Source organism: Cloeon dipterum, chromosome X, assembly GCF_949628265.1.
Source record: "Cloeon dipterum chromosome X, ieCloDipt1.1, whole genome shotgun sequence".
Lineage (NCBI taxonomy): Eukaryota > Metazoa > Arthropoda > Insecta > Ephemeroptera > Baetidae > Cloeon > Cloeon dipterum.
The window spans coordinates 24,915,913-24,934,281 of NC_088790.1; the positions used below are offsets into that span (position 1 = coordinate 24,915,913).

The 18,369-nt window shown below is 38.2% G+C and overlaps 1 protein-coding gene across 12 annotated transcripts in view; it reads left to right on the forward strand.

Annotated features, from left to right (window-relative positions):
• The window catches only part of LOC135946729 (ras-GEF domain-containing family member 1B-like), a 42,645-nt gene that overhangs the window by 22,856 nt on the left and 1,420 nt on the right, over positions 1-18,369 (forward strand). For all 12 annotated transcript variants that reach the window (XM_065495069.1, XM_065495073.1, XM_065495075.1 and 9 more), the window contains exons 6-8: positions 8,786-9,016; positions 14,617-14,760; positions 17,753-17,937. In XM_065495069.1, the coding sequence (XP_065351141.1) occupies positions 8,786-9,016; positions 14,617-14,760; positions 17,753-17,937 (560 nt within the window). The remainder of the gene's footprint in view (positions 1-8,785; positions 9,017-14,616; positions 14,761-17,752; positions 17,938-18,369) is intronic.

An 18,369-nucleotide genomic window follows, 5' to 3' on the forward strand; every position in this document is an offset into this window, starting at 1 on the left:
TATTGTTTCGAAAATAAATGTGTATGCAACCGGCACAGCTATTGTGCTAAGCGGATTGCATACTCTTTATAATCTTTAATTAACGAATGGAATTGGATTGTTTTATTACCATCTTACTATGCAAACAAAGGATAATTTCTGCATTCAACACGTGCCTGACGTGACCTCTTCCATTCAATATTCAGGGGTAGGAAGGTGATAGAAAAAGCAATAGAGTTGGAGCAAATAAATAGATAGAAATGGAAGTGTTGGGCAAACAACAAACAAACTAACGCACCCCGACACGCTGGAAATGCACCGGTCGGGCGCCGCCGGCAGTCAGCTGCTTCCCTTTTATCGATTTTGCATTTTCGCAGGTGCTTGCCTCGCTGGGCTTGCATCTCGCAACGCGCTCGGTTAGTGTGTTATAGCTTTCTCCGACGCGCCGAGAAGGCAAAGTCGAGATTTTCCTGACAGCTCCTCGTCGAGTGCGAATAACTGGAATCGAAGCGATATAGGATTTTCTTGTCTCGAGCTTTGATTGCCAACTCTCGTGTAGGACGCTTTCCCTCTCTTTCTTCCTGTCTCTCTTGCTCGCTCTCGAGAACCAAAGGCGAGTCTGTTCTAGCGTGCAATCGTCGAGTGACTTTTATACGAGGAAACTTCCTCCGTCGAAACGAAAGCCGATTCCTTCAGGTAGAAATACACTCGCAGAATACAATCGATTTCGAATTTTAGGCTCCTTGGAATGGTTTGTACAAGCGATCAAGTCGCTGAAACATCGGTAAATCAAAAGCTAGTCGAGTCGTACACAGCCTAAACAGCTAAAAATATTCACATACATGCTATAATATTGTTAAGGATGATTTTTTTCGCTCACTCAGACGGAAAAAATCGATTTGAACGGTCTTGAATGGATTAGGAAAATTATTCTATTGCTCTGCCGAAAATGTTAGATTAAAAGTTGGCAGTTTAAAAAACGTCAATCAAATTTGGTCGGTTTTTTCTATTTTAAATTCATTTACAAATTTAAAAAATTTTAACCGACAGTTTCATGACTGCCTATTTAATTCTTTTACGTCTCTTGGTTTTTATACGGTGTAGATAGTAATTTTTTTCAAGGATCCAATGGTTCAAAAATTTAGACAATTCACCAGTTGCATAAACCCTAAATGTTCGAAGCTGCCAACAGATGGCGCCACCGTAGACTTTCGATTTTAAGGCACTTCCGCTGCGATTTCAGACTCAATCTAGCTACTGTGCATTCTTCGATTAATTTGCTATTTTTTGACGTGCTGAAAACCAAAATCGGTTCAGCCAATCGCAGTAGAATCGTGAAAAACTATTTTTTGAAATAATAAAATATTTTCCAACGTTTCTACGGCGAATTGCTGAACCGATTTTAGTTTTCAGCACGTCAAAAATTAGCAAATTAATTAAAAAAAGCTAAATAGCTAGATTGAGTCTGAAATCACAGCGGAAATGCCTTAAAACCGCTTAAAACAAAAATTTTAAGAAAGTCTGTGGTTGCGCCATCTGTTGGCGGATTCAATAACTAAGGGTTTATGCAACTGGTCAATTATTCCAAAAATCCTAAAACTCTAAAGAAACGGAAAAAATCTCCAAATTTTCAGTTTTTTATTACAATACCTTCTCCTGATCTAGATTTAAAAAAGATGAATTATTATTCAACTTGAGTGGTCTACAAAACCGAAACGTTTTCTTAAAATCCGTTGAACTCTCGTCAAAAGTGTTACTTTCTACTTAGCCAGAGAAAATAGAGTGATTGCAAATTCTCATTTTTTAGTGCTCAAAAATTCACTTAACCAGGAGTCAATTCTGGAAACTCAAACAAAAAGCACATCAGCAAAGCCGTGTGGATTTTGCACACTGTATTTGCGATTTGCGCAGAGAAATACTCACTGCGTGGGTTGGTATTTTTTTTAAATACGGGATCCAGTGGCAGTCAATTACAATTAGTATATACCAAGTTTCCAGTTCCACACCAAACTGCGGCATCAAACCGAATTAAAATGAAACAGTGCTCGATTGCTTTGCTCGAGCGTGACAAATCAATGCGATTGGATCGGATTGGATGCGGAAGCGTCCAATTATTTCGCTATACACACGCACTGGTGGGGTATTTTATATTCGATACTGACTTTCCAGTAGGCATTAGGATTGTCAAATTTTTGGCTATCATTCGCAGGGTAAGAGTGTTGTGAATTCATTTTAGAAATAATTGATTGTTAAAAAAACAGCTCCAAAAATTGAATTTTATTCTATTTTTTAAAAAGCGTTGGGATTTTCTTACTAGAGATTTTACCCAATTAAATATTTTTAACAGAAGATCAAACACGCAGAGTTAAAATATTTGTTTTTTATTGCCATCACAGGCCAAACAATGGAACCATGACACCGAAATTGGGACAAAAATGACAGTTAAAAGGTCTACTCCCTTTTATACTGTCAAATTTATTAGATTAGGCTAATCTCCTTTGTTAAGACGGTTTTTTGGGCCAACCAGTCAGAGATGTCCACCAATTTGTCCCTCCAGTCAGCTGGAGTAGCGAGAAAGCGGAGAATTTGGAATTTGTCTCTGCCACTGCGAGTGGAGGGGGGCCAAGAGCGTGTTATTTCCCTCATTTGCTCCCCCTCCCCTGCGCACGATGGCTGGGGAATTGCCATTTTTCCGTGAAGAACAATAACTGACCTCAGAGCTCACGGGCCCCCATTCGCTGTCATGTCTGAGCGAAAATTTATCATTTATAAAAATGTTTTATTGCTGAATGGTTTCTTAGAGTTTGGAACACGAAATACATGTATTTATTTGAAAACTTATTTAATTCAAGAAATGTTGTGGAAAATGAGGCTTTGGTTTGAAGCATAAATCTTTTTTAGGAACACAATAGTTTGGAATCTTTTGTGAAGCACGAGAATTAAATTAAAAATAAATTATCTGCCTTAAAAGGTTCTGGACATCATTCACGGTCACTATAAGTTCAAGAAAATAGAGATATACAAACAAAAAAGTGAAACCAAGCTGTGCGAAAAGCAAAGATATCACAGTGCCCCCTTTCTCCGTCATATTTAACGCGCAGCACGACGTGACGGATTAAAATTCGGGTCTCCTTAAAAGCATGCTGTGTGCTGATTGTAAGATTTCCTTGCGAAGTGCGTCTTTCAAACTTTTTACTCGGCACTCGTATTTTTTTACTTGATCTTTGCATTTCTCCCTGGGGCTTCCGCTTTCTCCCGCTCTCATTATTTTGGCCCGTCTAAGTGGAAGACACACAACGTCTATTTGCCCTTTCTCTCTCTCTTTCTTTCTCTAAACAGCGAAACCCTTAACTCGCTATAAAAATAGTAACGGTTTCTCTAGCTGCCGCCCGGCTTTATTTCCCATCTCGAGGAGGAGGAGTCGTGTTATCTTGTTGCGAGCAAAGGTCTTTCTTGTCTATACTTTGTTTCGCCGCTCTCGGATTAATTTATTTGCTTTCATCCGCTGCTCTTTTTCTGTCGAAACGGCTCCCCCGAGCTTGTACGCCGCAGTAGCAAATCGCTTTTGCTCGGCAACCGCACAGTGATGAAAACAGCAGTTTGTCCATGCAGATGCGAATATTCGCGAATATGACAGTGGTACAATTTGCAATTTGCACCGCCGATCGGAGCATCGATTCGAACGCAACTGCACTGCAGCCCATTCCAGTTTCGAATGTAAAACTTTTTGATGCGTTTTTTATAGCACAGCTGCATCCAATCAAGGGGACAAACATGCAGGACGCATTAAACTTGCTTTATCGACGTTTTGGTTTTAACGGCATTTCAACCGACGTCTTTATTGTTTTCCAGTAAGGAAGTAAACTAAACGGAAATTAACGCCAGATTTGACTTTCTGATGGTTGAAAAACAAGAATCAGTCGTTTTTAGGTGATTTCAAAAATATTTTTAGAAATTATCGAACTGTCGGGATGTTGGAAGAATCATTTTTTTCTCTTTAATTCCTTCTAAACTTGCCACTGTAAAAGGTGAAATTATACAACTTTATTAAATTTAACTGCAAGTCTTTGAAAATAATAAATTTTACATTAAATTATCAAATTATATTCCGGACACTCTGAGAGCCCCAGAAACATTCTTTGTACATATTAACAATTCAAAAAACGCCGCGCCCTCAAAGATGCGATCTGGTGCAGGAACTAATTCAAACTCGAATTTTACCCTCCAGCACTGCTAATTTGTCCCGAAAAGGATTGATGATCAGGGGTGCATTATTTGCATACCACCCGGTTTTTTCTACACTGGTTTTTACCAATTTCTTGCGCAAGAATTGCAAAAAATTAACTTATTTCATTTCCCCCCTATGGAAATTTAAAAAGTGCGGTCGAAAATGATGAAAATATCCTCTAATGTGCAGATTTTTTCTTTTAAATTGCTATGTGCTGTCTCAATTTCTCCAAAAATTTATCTCTGACAATTTTTCAAGTCGAGGTCATGATCTGATAATTAGAAAATTATTGAAAACTGAGGTGCAAACATGGCCTGCAAAAAAACTGGTAAAAATTGAAAAACCCGGTTTTTAACAATGCACTGCATTTTTCTTTTAAATGTGGAATTTTTGCAACTCTGTTGATGATTAATTTTTTATGTTTTAGAAGGTTGCAATTAGCCTAAGTATTAAATTATTATACCAGAAAGTATAAAAATCGATAGTTTCATCGAATAAATTGGAGAGGGATATGTTTGGATAATCCATCACTGTTTCTCATTACGATTGCACTTCACATCCGCAGATGAGTGCAGTCAAGATATTTCCAAGGCCAGTGAGGGTGAGTTAAAATCCTTTGCAGGAGGAAAAATCTTCTAATGAGGCTGTATAAAGGGTTTGGAAACTCTGGAACAGCTTCTTTAGAACGAGATTATATTTTAGCATAATATCCCTTTTATTAAATCTAATACTCAGGAAAAAATATTGTTTTAAGCAAAAATTAGCTTCATGAGGCTCATTAACAAGGTTGGATGGTTAAATGAAAGAGGAAACGAGTCCTAGCTTGTTCTCGAACTAAAAGAGCACAATGTTTCAGCCCCTCAGGCCTCATTTAATTTGCCCGGAAAATGAAATTCAACGCTTCACTTCTTGTTAAGGTGCCATTTTGGTGTGATTAAAAAAGTAATTTACAATTTCGTGTATTTTATTTTTATTTTTTTAATTGAGTTATTTTTTAGATTTTTCTTAGTTATCCAATAATTTTATGCCACATTTTGTTTGGTATTTTTTGGTCGCTATAGTTTCCACGATGGGTTGCTGGGATTCGTCACTGCCACAGCGAAACAGTCAATTTCTCACACACAATGGCACATTATTTTTTTCCTCAAGACAAGTTTTATGCGAAATTAAACAAATTAGATGGTTTCTCGCTTCAAATTTATCATTATTATGCTTATGCAGGGCGGTTTTACACGGTTTTTATTCACTTTTGTCGCTGTTAGACGTCTTAAATTATAGTTTAATATGGTTAAAATTACATTACGAGCGCCAATTTGATAACCTCAAAATGATTTGTATAGTTGATCATCTAAAATTAACAGCCTATAGAATTATGTGTTTCGCAAATCAAACTTCAATTTTTCTAAGCAATTTAAATTTGCATAGTCGTTTTAATCCCTTGTTAAATATGTATTGCATCAGGGTATTGTTAGGCGCAAATTCCTTTATAGCGTGCCACATCAAAGGACGTACGTATATTCAGTGCGCACTTTGAGCGTTTGTCGCACGCGGCAAAGAGCATAATGACACTCGCGAGCGGAGGTTTTTTAATGCAGTAAGCGCGTCAGCGGCGAAAATTAAATTTGAATGGCGAAATCGTGCGCGTGTTAAAGAAGAATAATGAATTTCCAAAAGGCTTTGTGCGCTGAGCGGGCGGACGGGCAACAAAAGCGGAAGGAAAAGTGGCTGCATGCCTGGTTCGTCTGCTGCGTCGCCACCCCCAGTGCCGCCACCCCCGCCGCCGCCGCCGTTCCAGGCGAACGCTTTCGCAACAGCAGGTGGCACGCCGGGCAAAAATGGGCCATGGCAGTGCCGCCGCCACGTCGGTGTAATAATTCCGGCCTGCTGTTCGAGGAAAACAATTTGCACTGCTTTCAACTCCATTATTCCGCTCGGCCGGGGGTGCGCTCTGTGCCGGCTTTCGCACCCAAATTGTCGCCTGCCAACGACGTCGCTGCATGCTTTCTCCCAAATTGTGTATTTAGCGAATTTGAGCTGGCACCTGTCAATCAATACGCACCGCCCACGCTTTGTGATAACGATACACTTATATCTATCACGATCGGCTCGAGAACGTGGCCAGAATGAAGAAAAGATACGCACAATATGAACTTCAGCTTTTATATCGAAGGGGTTTGTCCGCTTGAGAAGAGGAGGCAGATTATGATGTGGAAAAATATCAAAAGCTATGTATAGCCGTTTTTTAAATGTTGTTCATATTTTTAAATCTAGCATCAAACGCTAAAAGTATGATTTAGCAAAGGAAAATTATTATTATTTGCTTAAATCTGCCAGCTGATAATTAAACCAAAACAAAAGGGAACATTTTTGGCTCATTTAAAGCAAAATAATCTATAAATAAATGGCGAAGAATTTGTAAATAATTCCACTTTTGAGGGTTTTGCGGTAAACTCAGAAAAATGCTGAAAACCAACTTGATATTCTAAGCAGCGGGGTCCAGATGTGCGATAAAATTAGTTCCCACTGCGCAGATCCAAGACGGCGTCTGAATTTGGGAAACAGAGAGCTCTCTTTGGATTGCCGTACGAGTGTCAGGCATTTGTTTCTACGGTCCAAAAGACACAATTAGTACAAGTAATGAAAATTATGTCACAATATTGACGAAAACTTGGTTCTTTTTGAGTATTTTCTCGTGACCGTTTTTTCGCGCCATACTCCACCGAACGCGTCGCATGAATCTGGTCCCCGCTGATTCTAATTGTTAGAGAAAAATGAACGACGCAAATAATAGGAACCATTATAAAAATACCAATCAATAGGATGAAAAGTTCAAAAGTTTACCGATAGCCTAGATTTTTCCCTTCTCCGTCCCATTGTGAAGGAAAATTGAATTTTTTACAACGGCAAAAGCTATTTACCCCTTCAAACCATTGTTCGCTTTTCAATTTCATAGAAACCTTCCTGGCTTCAGGAGGTAGACTAATTAAACTGTTAAATTAGTTTTGATAGGCTGAAAAGTTATATCTTGGCTTCGGCGCCAGCTGTTGTGCGAATAACGAAGCCAGCCACTTTTGGATCTCAAGCAAATTGAACGCGCAGGTGCTAGGCCAGAGCTAAATCTCGAATTAAAAAAGTTTGGATTGCCGCTCCTTGGCGCCTCACGGCCCCTGCAGCTCTTCTAACTTTATTTTTCGAGGCGATGCGATAATTGAATGTGATTTTTTGTAGCGAAGACTTTGTGAAAGTCAGATAATTTCATACAACTTTGCATAATAAACTGAAAGTTATTAATTCTTTTAACAACGGCATCCCCAGTCCATTATAGCCGCAAACAACCAGAAATTTTGTATGAAATAAAATTCTGGAAATAATTATCAAAACGGGTTTTTTGCTTTTAAAAATTGTAGCAAGGGGATGAACGGGTTGGGTGTGAACATTTTAAACCCTTCAGTTCTTAAGGGGAGGTCAAGACGAGAGTATTGTGCTGTGCAGTTTTTGTTATTCTGACGCTTTGGCTGGGAAAATATGTGCAAAAATCTTTTTTTTTTAATTTAAAGTTGGATTTTTTTAAAGAGGAATGATACTGGAAAAGCCTGGAAAATGCTTGTTGCCAATGCATAAACTCATCCCTAAGGATTCAGTTAAAGCCTAAATTGACCTAAGGAGCGCTGTAATTTTTTGAGAAAATTGGCTGGAAAGTTACCGTGCTTTTCAAATGGCAATGGCTGTCTCCTTACTTGAAATCCGATTTTATTTCAAAACCAAGAGTTTCCCCAATAAGTGGCATACACCGTTGGACAAATCTCGACGAGAGGAATCGGAATATGACAAAAAAATATGTTCAAGGCGTTCAAGCACTCAAAATTTTGGAGAAAATTGGCAAAATTTGAATTTTTACCGTAGGAAGGTCCATGTTTATTATTGCAAATTGTTGAACAAATTGTTTATCGGTCAATTGTTTAAAGTATCCAACAATTTAAATAGTTTTCAATTGTTGCCCAGTATCATTCCACTTTAAAAACTAATGTGGAAATCACTCTGAAATTTCCAAACATCTCACGTCTTTCACACGTTTTTCGGACTAAGTTTTAAAGAATTTTCCGATTTTTAAAGGATCCTTTAACAAAAACCACTAAAATATTCAGATATATGAATTAAAATGACCTTGCACCTTGACAAAATTGACCTCAAATTCGGTGCCGATTCGAGTGCATTTGATTTAAAATTGTACCACCAGAAGATAAATTTTAAAAAGGTTACCATAAATTAAAAATTGATATTTCGTAAATATTTTTTTCATAATCCTTGATTTTGCTTAAAACTATCCATAAAATTTATCAAAATGTGTTGACAGTCTTCTTTAATCTCTTTCACCAAATGAAATAAATCCAAAGCTTCTCATCATACGCTGCTAGAAATTACGGGCGAGAAGGATTTATAACCAGCGTCATTTTGCGTCAGGAAGGCGCTTATTCAAAATTAAGTGGAGCTAGTCCCCATCCCCAGCCGAATGCAAATTGCGGGTGCGTGAGCATCAATCTCAATATAATTTTGTTTGTGCGTTTTGTGTGTCGGCAGGCCGAGTTGACGGCAGCGAGCGGCAGCCCGGCGCGCATGGCCGCCGCCCTGGCAGTCCTCGAGCTCGAGCGGCTCTCCTTCGTCGGCCCTGAGGAGTTTGTGCAGGCGTTCGCCAGGGAGGCGAACCTGCACTCGAGCCTGAGGGAGGCCAAACGCACCAGCACCAACCTGGAGAACTACGCCGACTGGTTCGACCGGCTGGCCGCCCTCGTCGCCACGCACGTCCTCAAAGTGAGTCTCATTGTCAGCCTGCACGCTGAACATGACAGTCGCAGAACAATTGATTTTGTCCCCAAGGAGCTAAGTGTCAAATAATTTTGGAAGGAAAAGTAGGGAGAGAGGAAATAAGAGACAATTCGGGAGTTATTGGTGGAGGAATTCCGTCAAATGTGAAATGGGACTTTTTATTTTTTAAATTTTGATCATTAATATTCAAAAAATTGTATTTTAAATTAGTATTTTGCTTGGAAATTTAATTTAAAATTAATAGGGATGCATAATGCAAATTAGGAAATTTTTGTTTCGGAATTTGAAGGAGAACTGGTCTTAATTGAATTGAATATAAAAAAAATGAAATAGAGGAAACGCATTTATGTTTTATTGGACTGGAATTTCGATCCGAAAGTTGGTTTCCTGGATAAGAGATCTCAGTTAAAAGAAGTTCGGTATTTTTCGTGTTTCGGACGGTTGATTTTTTTAAAGTTCAATTGATCTTTCGATTTTTTTTTTCATTTATCTTCTGGAATTTGCAAGGCACCACATAGTTTATAATTTTTATCGTTTTTCAAGTTTCTTGAACCCTTCCAAGGAAAATATGGAAGACCAGAAAACGTTGATTTTAATGGTCTAATTTCATCATTACCTAAAAATTTACATCTTGAGTGGAAACTCGAGAATTCACAGCAAATTGACTGCATTTTTGGCGATTAATTCGGAAATTTGTTTAAAAATATTCAAGTCGGTCTTGTTTATACAGTAGTTTTATTTATTATAATTATTAGACGTCAAACACCTACAATTTGAAAGCGAAATTAGGCAGGTTTTTGCCATTTGAAAACAAAATTGCGTGAAACGGAGGCAGATTCTTTCGAAAATTTTCTCTTACAAAATTCTCATATAATGTTTGCTAATGATCAAGAATTGGAGGCACATTTTTTCTTCTTTGCATGAAATAATTAAACCAATAATTCGTAATTCTTAAGTTCATTATACTTATGACTCTTTTCTACACAGACTCTGGAAATGTATAAATCGTATCTTTAGATTACAGGGAGTACCCGCAAACTTATATATATATATAAAAAGTATTATAAAGACTTAAATTTAAATTTACATTTCAAATAAAAAGTCAAAATTTAATTTTAAATTTAAAAAAAATAAACATTTCATTTTTAAATACATTTAGCAACAAAATTTAATTAAACCTTGAAAGGTTTAATTTTGTTTTAATAAAGCGTTTTGCATATTTTAATATTTATTAATGTAAACTAAGATAAAGTCTGTCGGTCTGTTCCTTGTTACAGCCAGAAGGCCCTAATAAATGAACCAAAGTTTTAATTAAATCAAGGAAAATGAAAAGTCTTTATTTATCAATACTTTGATTAATTTTAATTACAAATCTTGCTTATGGTTGCGTCGTGAAATTGATGAAATCAAACGCAAATATTAAATTGGGGCAGGAATAAATTTCTGAAACATGAATATTTCACACGCTTTTTCCAATCATTTCACGCTATGGATTGGCAAGCCTTTCAGAGTAAATTGCTTCCATCGGCAAAAATCAGCACTTGCGTCGTTTCCTTTTTGAAAAGCCCAGCAGTGTTCACTGTCACTCTCGGCTTTATTTAAAATTTCACAGTGCTGTTTTTGGCAAACAGCTATTGTGCGCGCGTTTCGTTTCAACGTATACGTACGCGATCAATTATTCAGTGAACATCAGCGAAAAAGTACGTACACACTGGTTTTTGCACCGCAGCCACGGGGAGGAGGCGGAAACATCTCTCGTCGGCGCTGCCAGCAATGTTTTCTCGGCACCCAGGCATGAATAATTATTATTATTTCGATCTGGAGGAGAGAACACAACACAGCTTTGTTTTTGCTGCCTTGATTATCAATTAATTGGGCAGTTGCATTGAAAGCAGCTCTTTCTGCACAAAGGCACGCAATTATTGCCGCTAACAATGGCCGCAAATTGGAACGGAAAATTCCTGCAATCAATCAGATTCTGAATTGCCAATAATGTCGCACAAAAGCGGCAAAAGGGACACGAGTTGGCAAATGGAATTATCAATGTAAAAATATGTACATTTGCTTTGCTTTGGTTTTTTTTTTTTTAAAGAGGAATGATACTGGAAAAGCCTGGGAAATGCTTGTTGCCAATACATAAACTCGTCCCTTAGGATTCAGTTAAAGCCTTAATTGACCTAAGAAGCACTGTTATTTTTCAAGAAAATTGGCTGCAAAGATAGCGTGCTTTTCAAATGGTAATTGCTGTCTCCTTACTTGAAATCCGATTTAATTTCAAAAGCAAGAGTTTCCCCAATAAGTGGCATACACCGTTGGACAGATCTCGACGAGAGGAATCGGAAAATGCCAAGAAAATATGTTCAAGCACTGTAAATTTTGGAGAAAATTGGCAAAATTTGAATTTTTATTGTAGGAAGGTCATTTTTATTATTGCAAATTATTGAACAAATTGTTTATCGGTCAATTGTTTAAGGCATCCAACAATTTAAATAATTTTCAATTGTTACCCTGTATTATTCCACTTTAATCGGAAAGCGCTGGACAAAGATGGCGGCCAGGACGTTGTTTCGTCAATATTAATGCCGTTTCGTCAGAATAAAAATATTCACTGGAATTTTGCGGCTCATCTGATGGTCCCGTGACGGTTGGAACCTCAGCAAAATTATTCGACTATCCAAATATTCGACAGCCCTCACCGTGAACTTTAAAATTAATTCAGTGTTCCTCCGTAAAATATTTACTTTCAATCCGTTTTCACCTTAAGAGCAACTTCCAAAAGTTTCCAATCTCTCGAGTATTATGCCTGAACTCTGTGCTGTTTGTATTGAATCCCACGGCGTTTCTTCCGTTTCAAATGGGTTCCCTGGTGTCTCGGCAGGAGCAAACTTGAAACACCACTCTAAAATTTATGCGAAAAGTTGAGCAAATTAGTGAAAAATTGTGCGGAGACGCCGGCTTTTGTGCCAAGAAAGGAAGCCATTGTGCTGATTATTGCGGCATGTCATTGTTTGCTTTGCCCTTCTTCGCCGAGTGTTTGCCGGACGAAGAAGAGCGCGTCTCTCCACATGAAAGGCTCTCTTCGTGTTAATAATTAAAAAGCGCGTGGCGCTTGGGTAATTTATCCCCGCGGCACGCGGTCCATATCTTAATTTCCTTCCTCCTGGCGCCGCGCCGCTCACACACACATACATTAATTACGGTCGTGCATTTCTCTCGGGCTTATTTATGTTGGCGTTTGTTTTCAAGACGCGTGTTTTCATTTAATTCTCATTAGCCAAGGAAATGAAATTCCCGTGGAAAGAAGCAGCAGGCAGGCGAGTTGCCCTCGGGGCTGCTCTCTTTTGTGTGTTTGAAAATACCAGCAGAAGCAGCAGCAGCCAGACGCTAGGGCAAATAATGAGGTTAGAATTCCGCGAAATGTTCATTTGAACAAGTTTCATCCCCATGCACGCTGAAACAACTGTGAAAACGATGAAACCCTTGATTTCCGTTTATGTGAGCTGAATTTCTGCTCTTGGAATTTATAAATAACAATAAGCAGTGTGCCTTCGCTTGTGATTAACAAAGAGCTTTCCTAGAAATTGTGGAAATTGTCAATTAACGTTGTGTAAATCTCCACGAGATCGAGGAATCGGAATCTGATAATGAAAATGCGGCCAAGCGCTGTAAATTTCGGAGAAAATTGGCAGAATTTCAATTTTAATTGTACCAAAAGCTCCTTTTTCAATTATTTCCAACTGTAGAATAAGTTATTAAAAGTAGAAGCCTACAATTTTTCTCCTGCATCAACCCACTTTATTTTTTTAATCACTATGAAATAAATTTTTCTCTTAAAAAGACTCAATTTGCACACTTTTGATGTCGCTTAAATAAAAACATTGGCAGACCAAATTAACAGTCATCCAGACATTAAAAACAATAAAATCGCATTTCAATTATTGCTTAGTAATAAAAAATAAAAAGATAATATTTTATTAAAAAATTGATTGATTGTTTTATTGCTTTCTAATTTGGAATTTACAAATAATATAAATATGTGGATGCAGTTGTTAGTTTTTTCTACAATCCGTTGTTTACCATGAATGTTATAATAAGTTTTTTGGGCAGTTTAACATTCCTTGGAACGGAAACTCGGCTAAAATGAAAAGTTTGCACTGTATTTCATTGAAGTTGAAGAATATTAAGCGAAATGACGGATAAATTGCTATCTGAGCACAAACGAAAAGCGAGAAAAGCAAGTAAAAAATTGCAAGCTGAAAAATCTATCCTTCATTACCAATTCATTCTGTAATTCATTATTTGCCTTTTTTATAAATTCCGATGGTACACGAAAGTTTCAAAAAAATCCATAAAGGTCAAGATGTTTTCTCTGTTTCAATTTTGCAGCTTTGAAGAAAGATAAATAAATTAAATTTAGTTTATTTTTTATAAAGCTACGTTTTCTCATTTATTTATGGTGCAATCAAGATTAAAAAAAATCCAGCTTTTTTCAGAAAATTGACCAGTTGCATAAACCCTTAGTTATCCAAGCCGCCAACAGACGACGCAACCACAGACTTTCTTAAAAATTTAGTTTTAAGTGGTTTTAAGGCATTTCCGCTGCGATTTCAGACTCAATCTAGCTATTTTGTTTTTTTTAATTAATTTGCTTTTTTTGACGTGCTGAAAACCAAAATCGGTTCAACCATTCGCCGTAGAAACGTTGAAAAAGATTTTTTTATTTCAAAAAATACTTTTTCACGATTCTACGGCGATTGGCTGAACCGATTTTGGTTTTCAGCACGTCAAAAAATAGCAAATTAATCGAAGAATGCACAGTAGCTAGATTGAGTCTGAAATCGCAGCGGAAGTGCCTTAAAATCGAACGTCTACGGTGGCGCCATCTGTTTGCGGCTTCGAACACTTAGGGTTTATGCAACTGGTGAATTGCTTTTTAATTATAACAAACGTATTTTTTAGCTTCAGAAAAAAGTGTGAAAAGTCCTTTTAAACCTGCTCAGACTCTGTCTATTATACGCACCGAAAATGCGTGTAAAATATTAGGCCATTTTGCATGAAACACGTCTGAAATTTAAAACAAAATTAATTCAGTTTTTCATCCGTCTTAATCTCATTAAAAGAAGTGTGTTATATATTCTTTTAAAAGACCTGCCAACTTTCCCATGTCGAGTCCAACACGATAAGATCATGAGTGTAGTTGAGCAGTAATCAGAATGGAGCGGCGTCTCCTTCGCAATTTCCTTCCCGACTATCACATCAGCCGTTGAGTTTGCACCAAGTTTCAAGTCGGTGCCGAAAGTGGAAATCACGATTGCAAGCAAGCGTTACATTAAGCGGCCGGCCAGCCTGTCGGCAATGGCAATACATTGTAACGGCCGTCGGCAGGCTCGCGCATTTGCATGATCGAATCAGGAAAAAACAGTCAAGAGATGCGATCTAGACACGAAAAAGATTAGTTTTTTCCGCGCTCGCGCGAGGGGGAAATCTTTGCCGCCTGCGCCGCCGCCCCTTCTAAATGCAAATTGTCTCTCAAGTGTGCAGTGCAAGGGCGCCAGCAGGAAATTGAATTTATTCGCCTGTTTCAGCACTCGCAGGCCGGCGACCGCACCAAGGAAATCGAGTTTTGGACAAGCGTCGCCAAAGAGAGCGTCCGCATCGGCAATCTCAACTCGGCCATGGCCGTCGTGGCCGCCTTCGACGCCATTTCCCACGACAAGCTCACCGACACGGTCAGTGCATAGTTCAAAATTCTATTAAACCCTGAGGATTTGAGAGACCCCACACATCATTCGCTCCCGAGATCACAATTGTTATGGCATATATATCAGGATATTTTCAGGGAAGCTACTAAATATTTTAGTGCAAAATTATCGTTATTATTCAAACAGGTTTCAAATCACGAATTCCTGTTGAAATTTTCGATCTTTTTAAAGCAAATGAATATAAGTGAATTGCATAAAAGGACTATTTTTAAATTGCAGAGCATGAAATAAAACAATATTCGATTGGCTCTGTCTAGATTTACTGCGTCCAAATTAGTAAACCGTTATTTACAACACAAATTGGAATAAGTTTAAATGAAACCGGGAACTTCTTGGAATAAGAAATGTGTCTGAAAATTTGTAGTATGGGAAAACAGTTTATTTTTATTAAATAACTGATAGGATTAACTGACTCCAAAATCCTGAAAAATCAATTTGTTAATTATTTTCTTATGTACTCTAGGAAAAACCTATAATTTGCTGGATTTGGAACTTTAAAATTTTAACTTAGAAAAAAAATTGGCACGCTAAAGCAGTTTAATGTAAAATCACAATATATTCCATAAAATTCGCACACCGTTGTAATATATCGCCACGATAAGAATCATAATCAAACAAAAAAATCATTAATTAATCTCAGATTTTTGGGGAACTAGGCAAAATCTGAAATTTAATTGTTTATCGGTCCTGATTTGATTATTGCATATTGAAAAGATTAAATAGGAATGATACTGCAAAAGCCTGGAAAATGCTTGTTGCCAATGCATAAACTCGTCCCTTAGGATTCAGTTAAAGCCTAAATTGACCTAAGAAGCGCTGTAATTTTTTGAGAAAATTGGCTGGAAAGTTAGCGTGCTTTTCAAATGGTACTGCGGCTGTCTCCTTACTTGAAATCCGATTTAATTTCAAAACCAAGAGTTTCCCCAATAAGTGGCATACACAATTGGACAGATCTCGACGAGAGGAATCGGAATATGCCAAGAAAATGTGTTCGAGCACTGTAAATTTTGGAGAAAATTGGCAAAATTTGAATTTTTACTGTAGGAAGGTCATTTTGTTACTATAGTAAATTGTTGAACAAATTGTTTATCGATCAATTGTTTTTGCCATCCAACAATTCAAATAATTTTCAATTGTTGCCCAGTATCATTCCACTTTAATTGGAACGAACATACGCTTTCATTTTATTAAAAAAAATCCCCTTGATTCGAAATCTTAGCGCTTTCCTTTGTAATTTCTTCTCAAGATAAAAGAATCGTGTACCCCTACGCACTTTTTATTGCCTTTTGCCTTTTCTCAAATTCTATTCATTTTATTTTCAAGCTAATAAAATGAGATTTCCTGCTGCAAGCCGATTTATTCATTAGACTCCCCCCTTTTTGGCATGAGCCCAAAATAGACCCAGCTTTCATTCCGTGATTGCCTTGTACACTATTGAGAGAGAGAGAGAGAGAGAGAGAGAGAGAGAGAGATCTTCTTTGTGAATTTCCTCACGCACATCAAAGGCAGAAAATTATCCAGCTGAAAGGTACACAGTTTCTGAGGAGGCAAGGGGCATTTAAATTGCGATTTCTAGGGAGAGGGGGCCGACAAATATTTGCTTTCGTTCGACCGATGTCACACACAAGTTTGACGCGGCCGAGGCGCAGAGGGTCAAAAGACGACAAAGGTCTGAATTTTTGATGACATTGCCGATCGATTTGTCGGCGTGATTGGCGGCCCCATTGCCCCTGACGTGTGCACCACCCGCCAAAGTCGGCAAATTGGCCATTACGCTGGCTGGCTAGGCACGAGCAAGAGTCAAAGCAGCCGGCCGACCTTGCCGAGACGTTGCGTAATTAAACGGAAAAGTGGGGACAAAGAGGTTAGCTCGGCTGCTGCTGCTGCTGCACACGACGTGCCACTTTCCAGCAATTTGATCAGCCTTTTTCACAGACATAAATTGTTCATGCTAGCGTATTTATCCCAGGCGGAAATTACAACCCGTATTCCTTGACCAAAACGTCAGCTTCAGCTGCTATTTTTAGCTCGTCATTGTAATCTTCTTAGGACGGAACATTCACGTCGTGCTCTTTGATTTTCGACCCTGATGAATGGTTGAATTTCTATGTATATGAATTAAGCTTCACTAAATGCTTTCCAAAAGCGAGGAGGGTCCTAAAATTATTATCAACAAAACAAACGAAATTTAACATGGACCAATCTATGCAATTTCTAGCAGTGCCGCACGCAGCTCCTTCATTTGTGAGGCTTGGGGAGAATTTATACATTGAATCCACCGGGATTCCACCTAGGATCCACCGGGATTGGTATTCTTTATTTTTGATCGTTTCGTTTGGCGTGATTATTGTTGTTTTCTTAATTGTTCTTCCGTTTTCGCATGCATGTTTTAATAATTCTATCATTCTTGCATCGTCGTCACATTTGAACGCAATGGTCTTCGCCAGATCAAGCAACCCAAATTCCCATATTTGGTCACGTTGGGTTCCCTACCAAATTTGGTCGTTGGGGATGAGTTATACAAAATAACAAGTCATATTTATTGAATTATCAAATTTATTTGCCAACTGAACCTGGAAATTCGGGTAAGATCGTTATTTTGCGTTCGAATCAAATGCGACGACAATGCAAGAATGAATTAGAAATTATTCGAACGGAAAAACAACAATAGAGAATTAAACAATCACGTACATTATAGCGAAACCCCATGTGGCACCGATACAAAACTATCTTTGAAAGAACAGTCAGAAAAACTGGGGGTATGGGGTGAACAACCACCCATTAAACCCTTCAGTCTCTATCAGGAGAGGTCAACAACAGAGAGTGCAGTTTCTGCAATTCTGATGGGTTTTTTATACCTCGGAATTGTCCTTTTTTATGTCAGAAGTAGGAGAGCTATACTCTAAAACTCTACAGTGAGAGGTCACTAAAAGGTTCTATTATTCTTGTTGTGTTTCAGTGGAGCCAGGCGCAGATCGAGGAGCTGGCCGACCTGCGCAGACTTTCCACGGATGACGGGTTTTACAAGGCGACATTGGCCGCCGCGGCCGCCAAGGCTAAGAAGGAACGGCTCGCGGTCGTCGTTCCCTGCTTCAGCGTCCTACTCAAGGAACTCTTCGCACTCAATCGAAGCTGCTGTGACAGGTAATAACTGATTTAAGTCTATTCAAGGCTCTCGTTCTTGTTATTATTGTCATTTTTCCATTCTCTATCAAATCAATTTTCTAAGCCCTTGGAGCGATATAGAAAAGTAGTACACATATTGCTTCGAGGTAAAAGAGGCAGTTTTTGCAGAACTCTATTGATTGTTATACATATAGATTGCCGTGACGGTAATTAGAGCGGAATAGTTAGTTGCCAACCGCAATTTCCCGGGTGCATTAGACAGGGACACGACACGTTTGCACAGCTAACAATTTTTCCTCGTCTTTTATCGGCAGACAACTCACCCGCTCTTATCTCTTGTATAAAATTCAAATTCCTATATATTCTCTGATGTCTCTGTCGTGCAAAAAAACACACATTTTTGCCTGCTAAAAATTTCGATATCATCATTTTCCATGAGGGTTTTTTCCT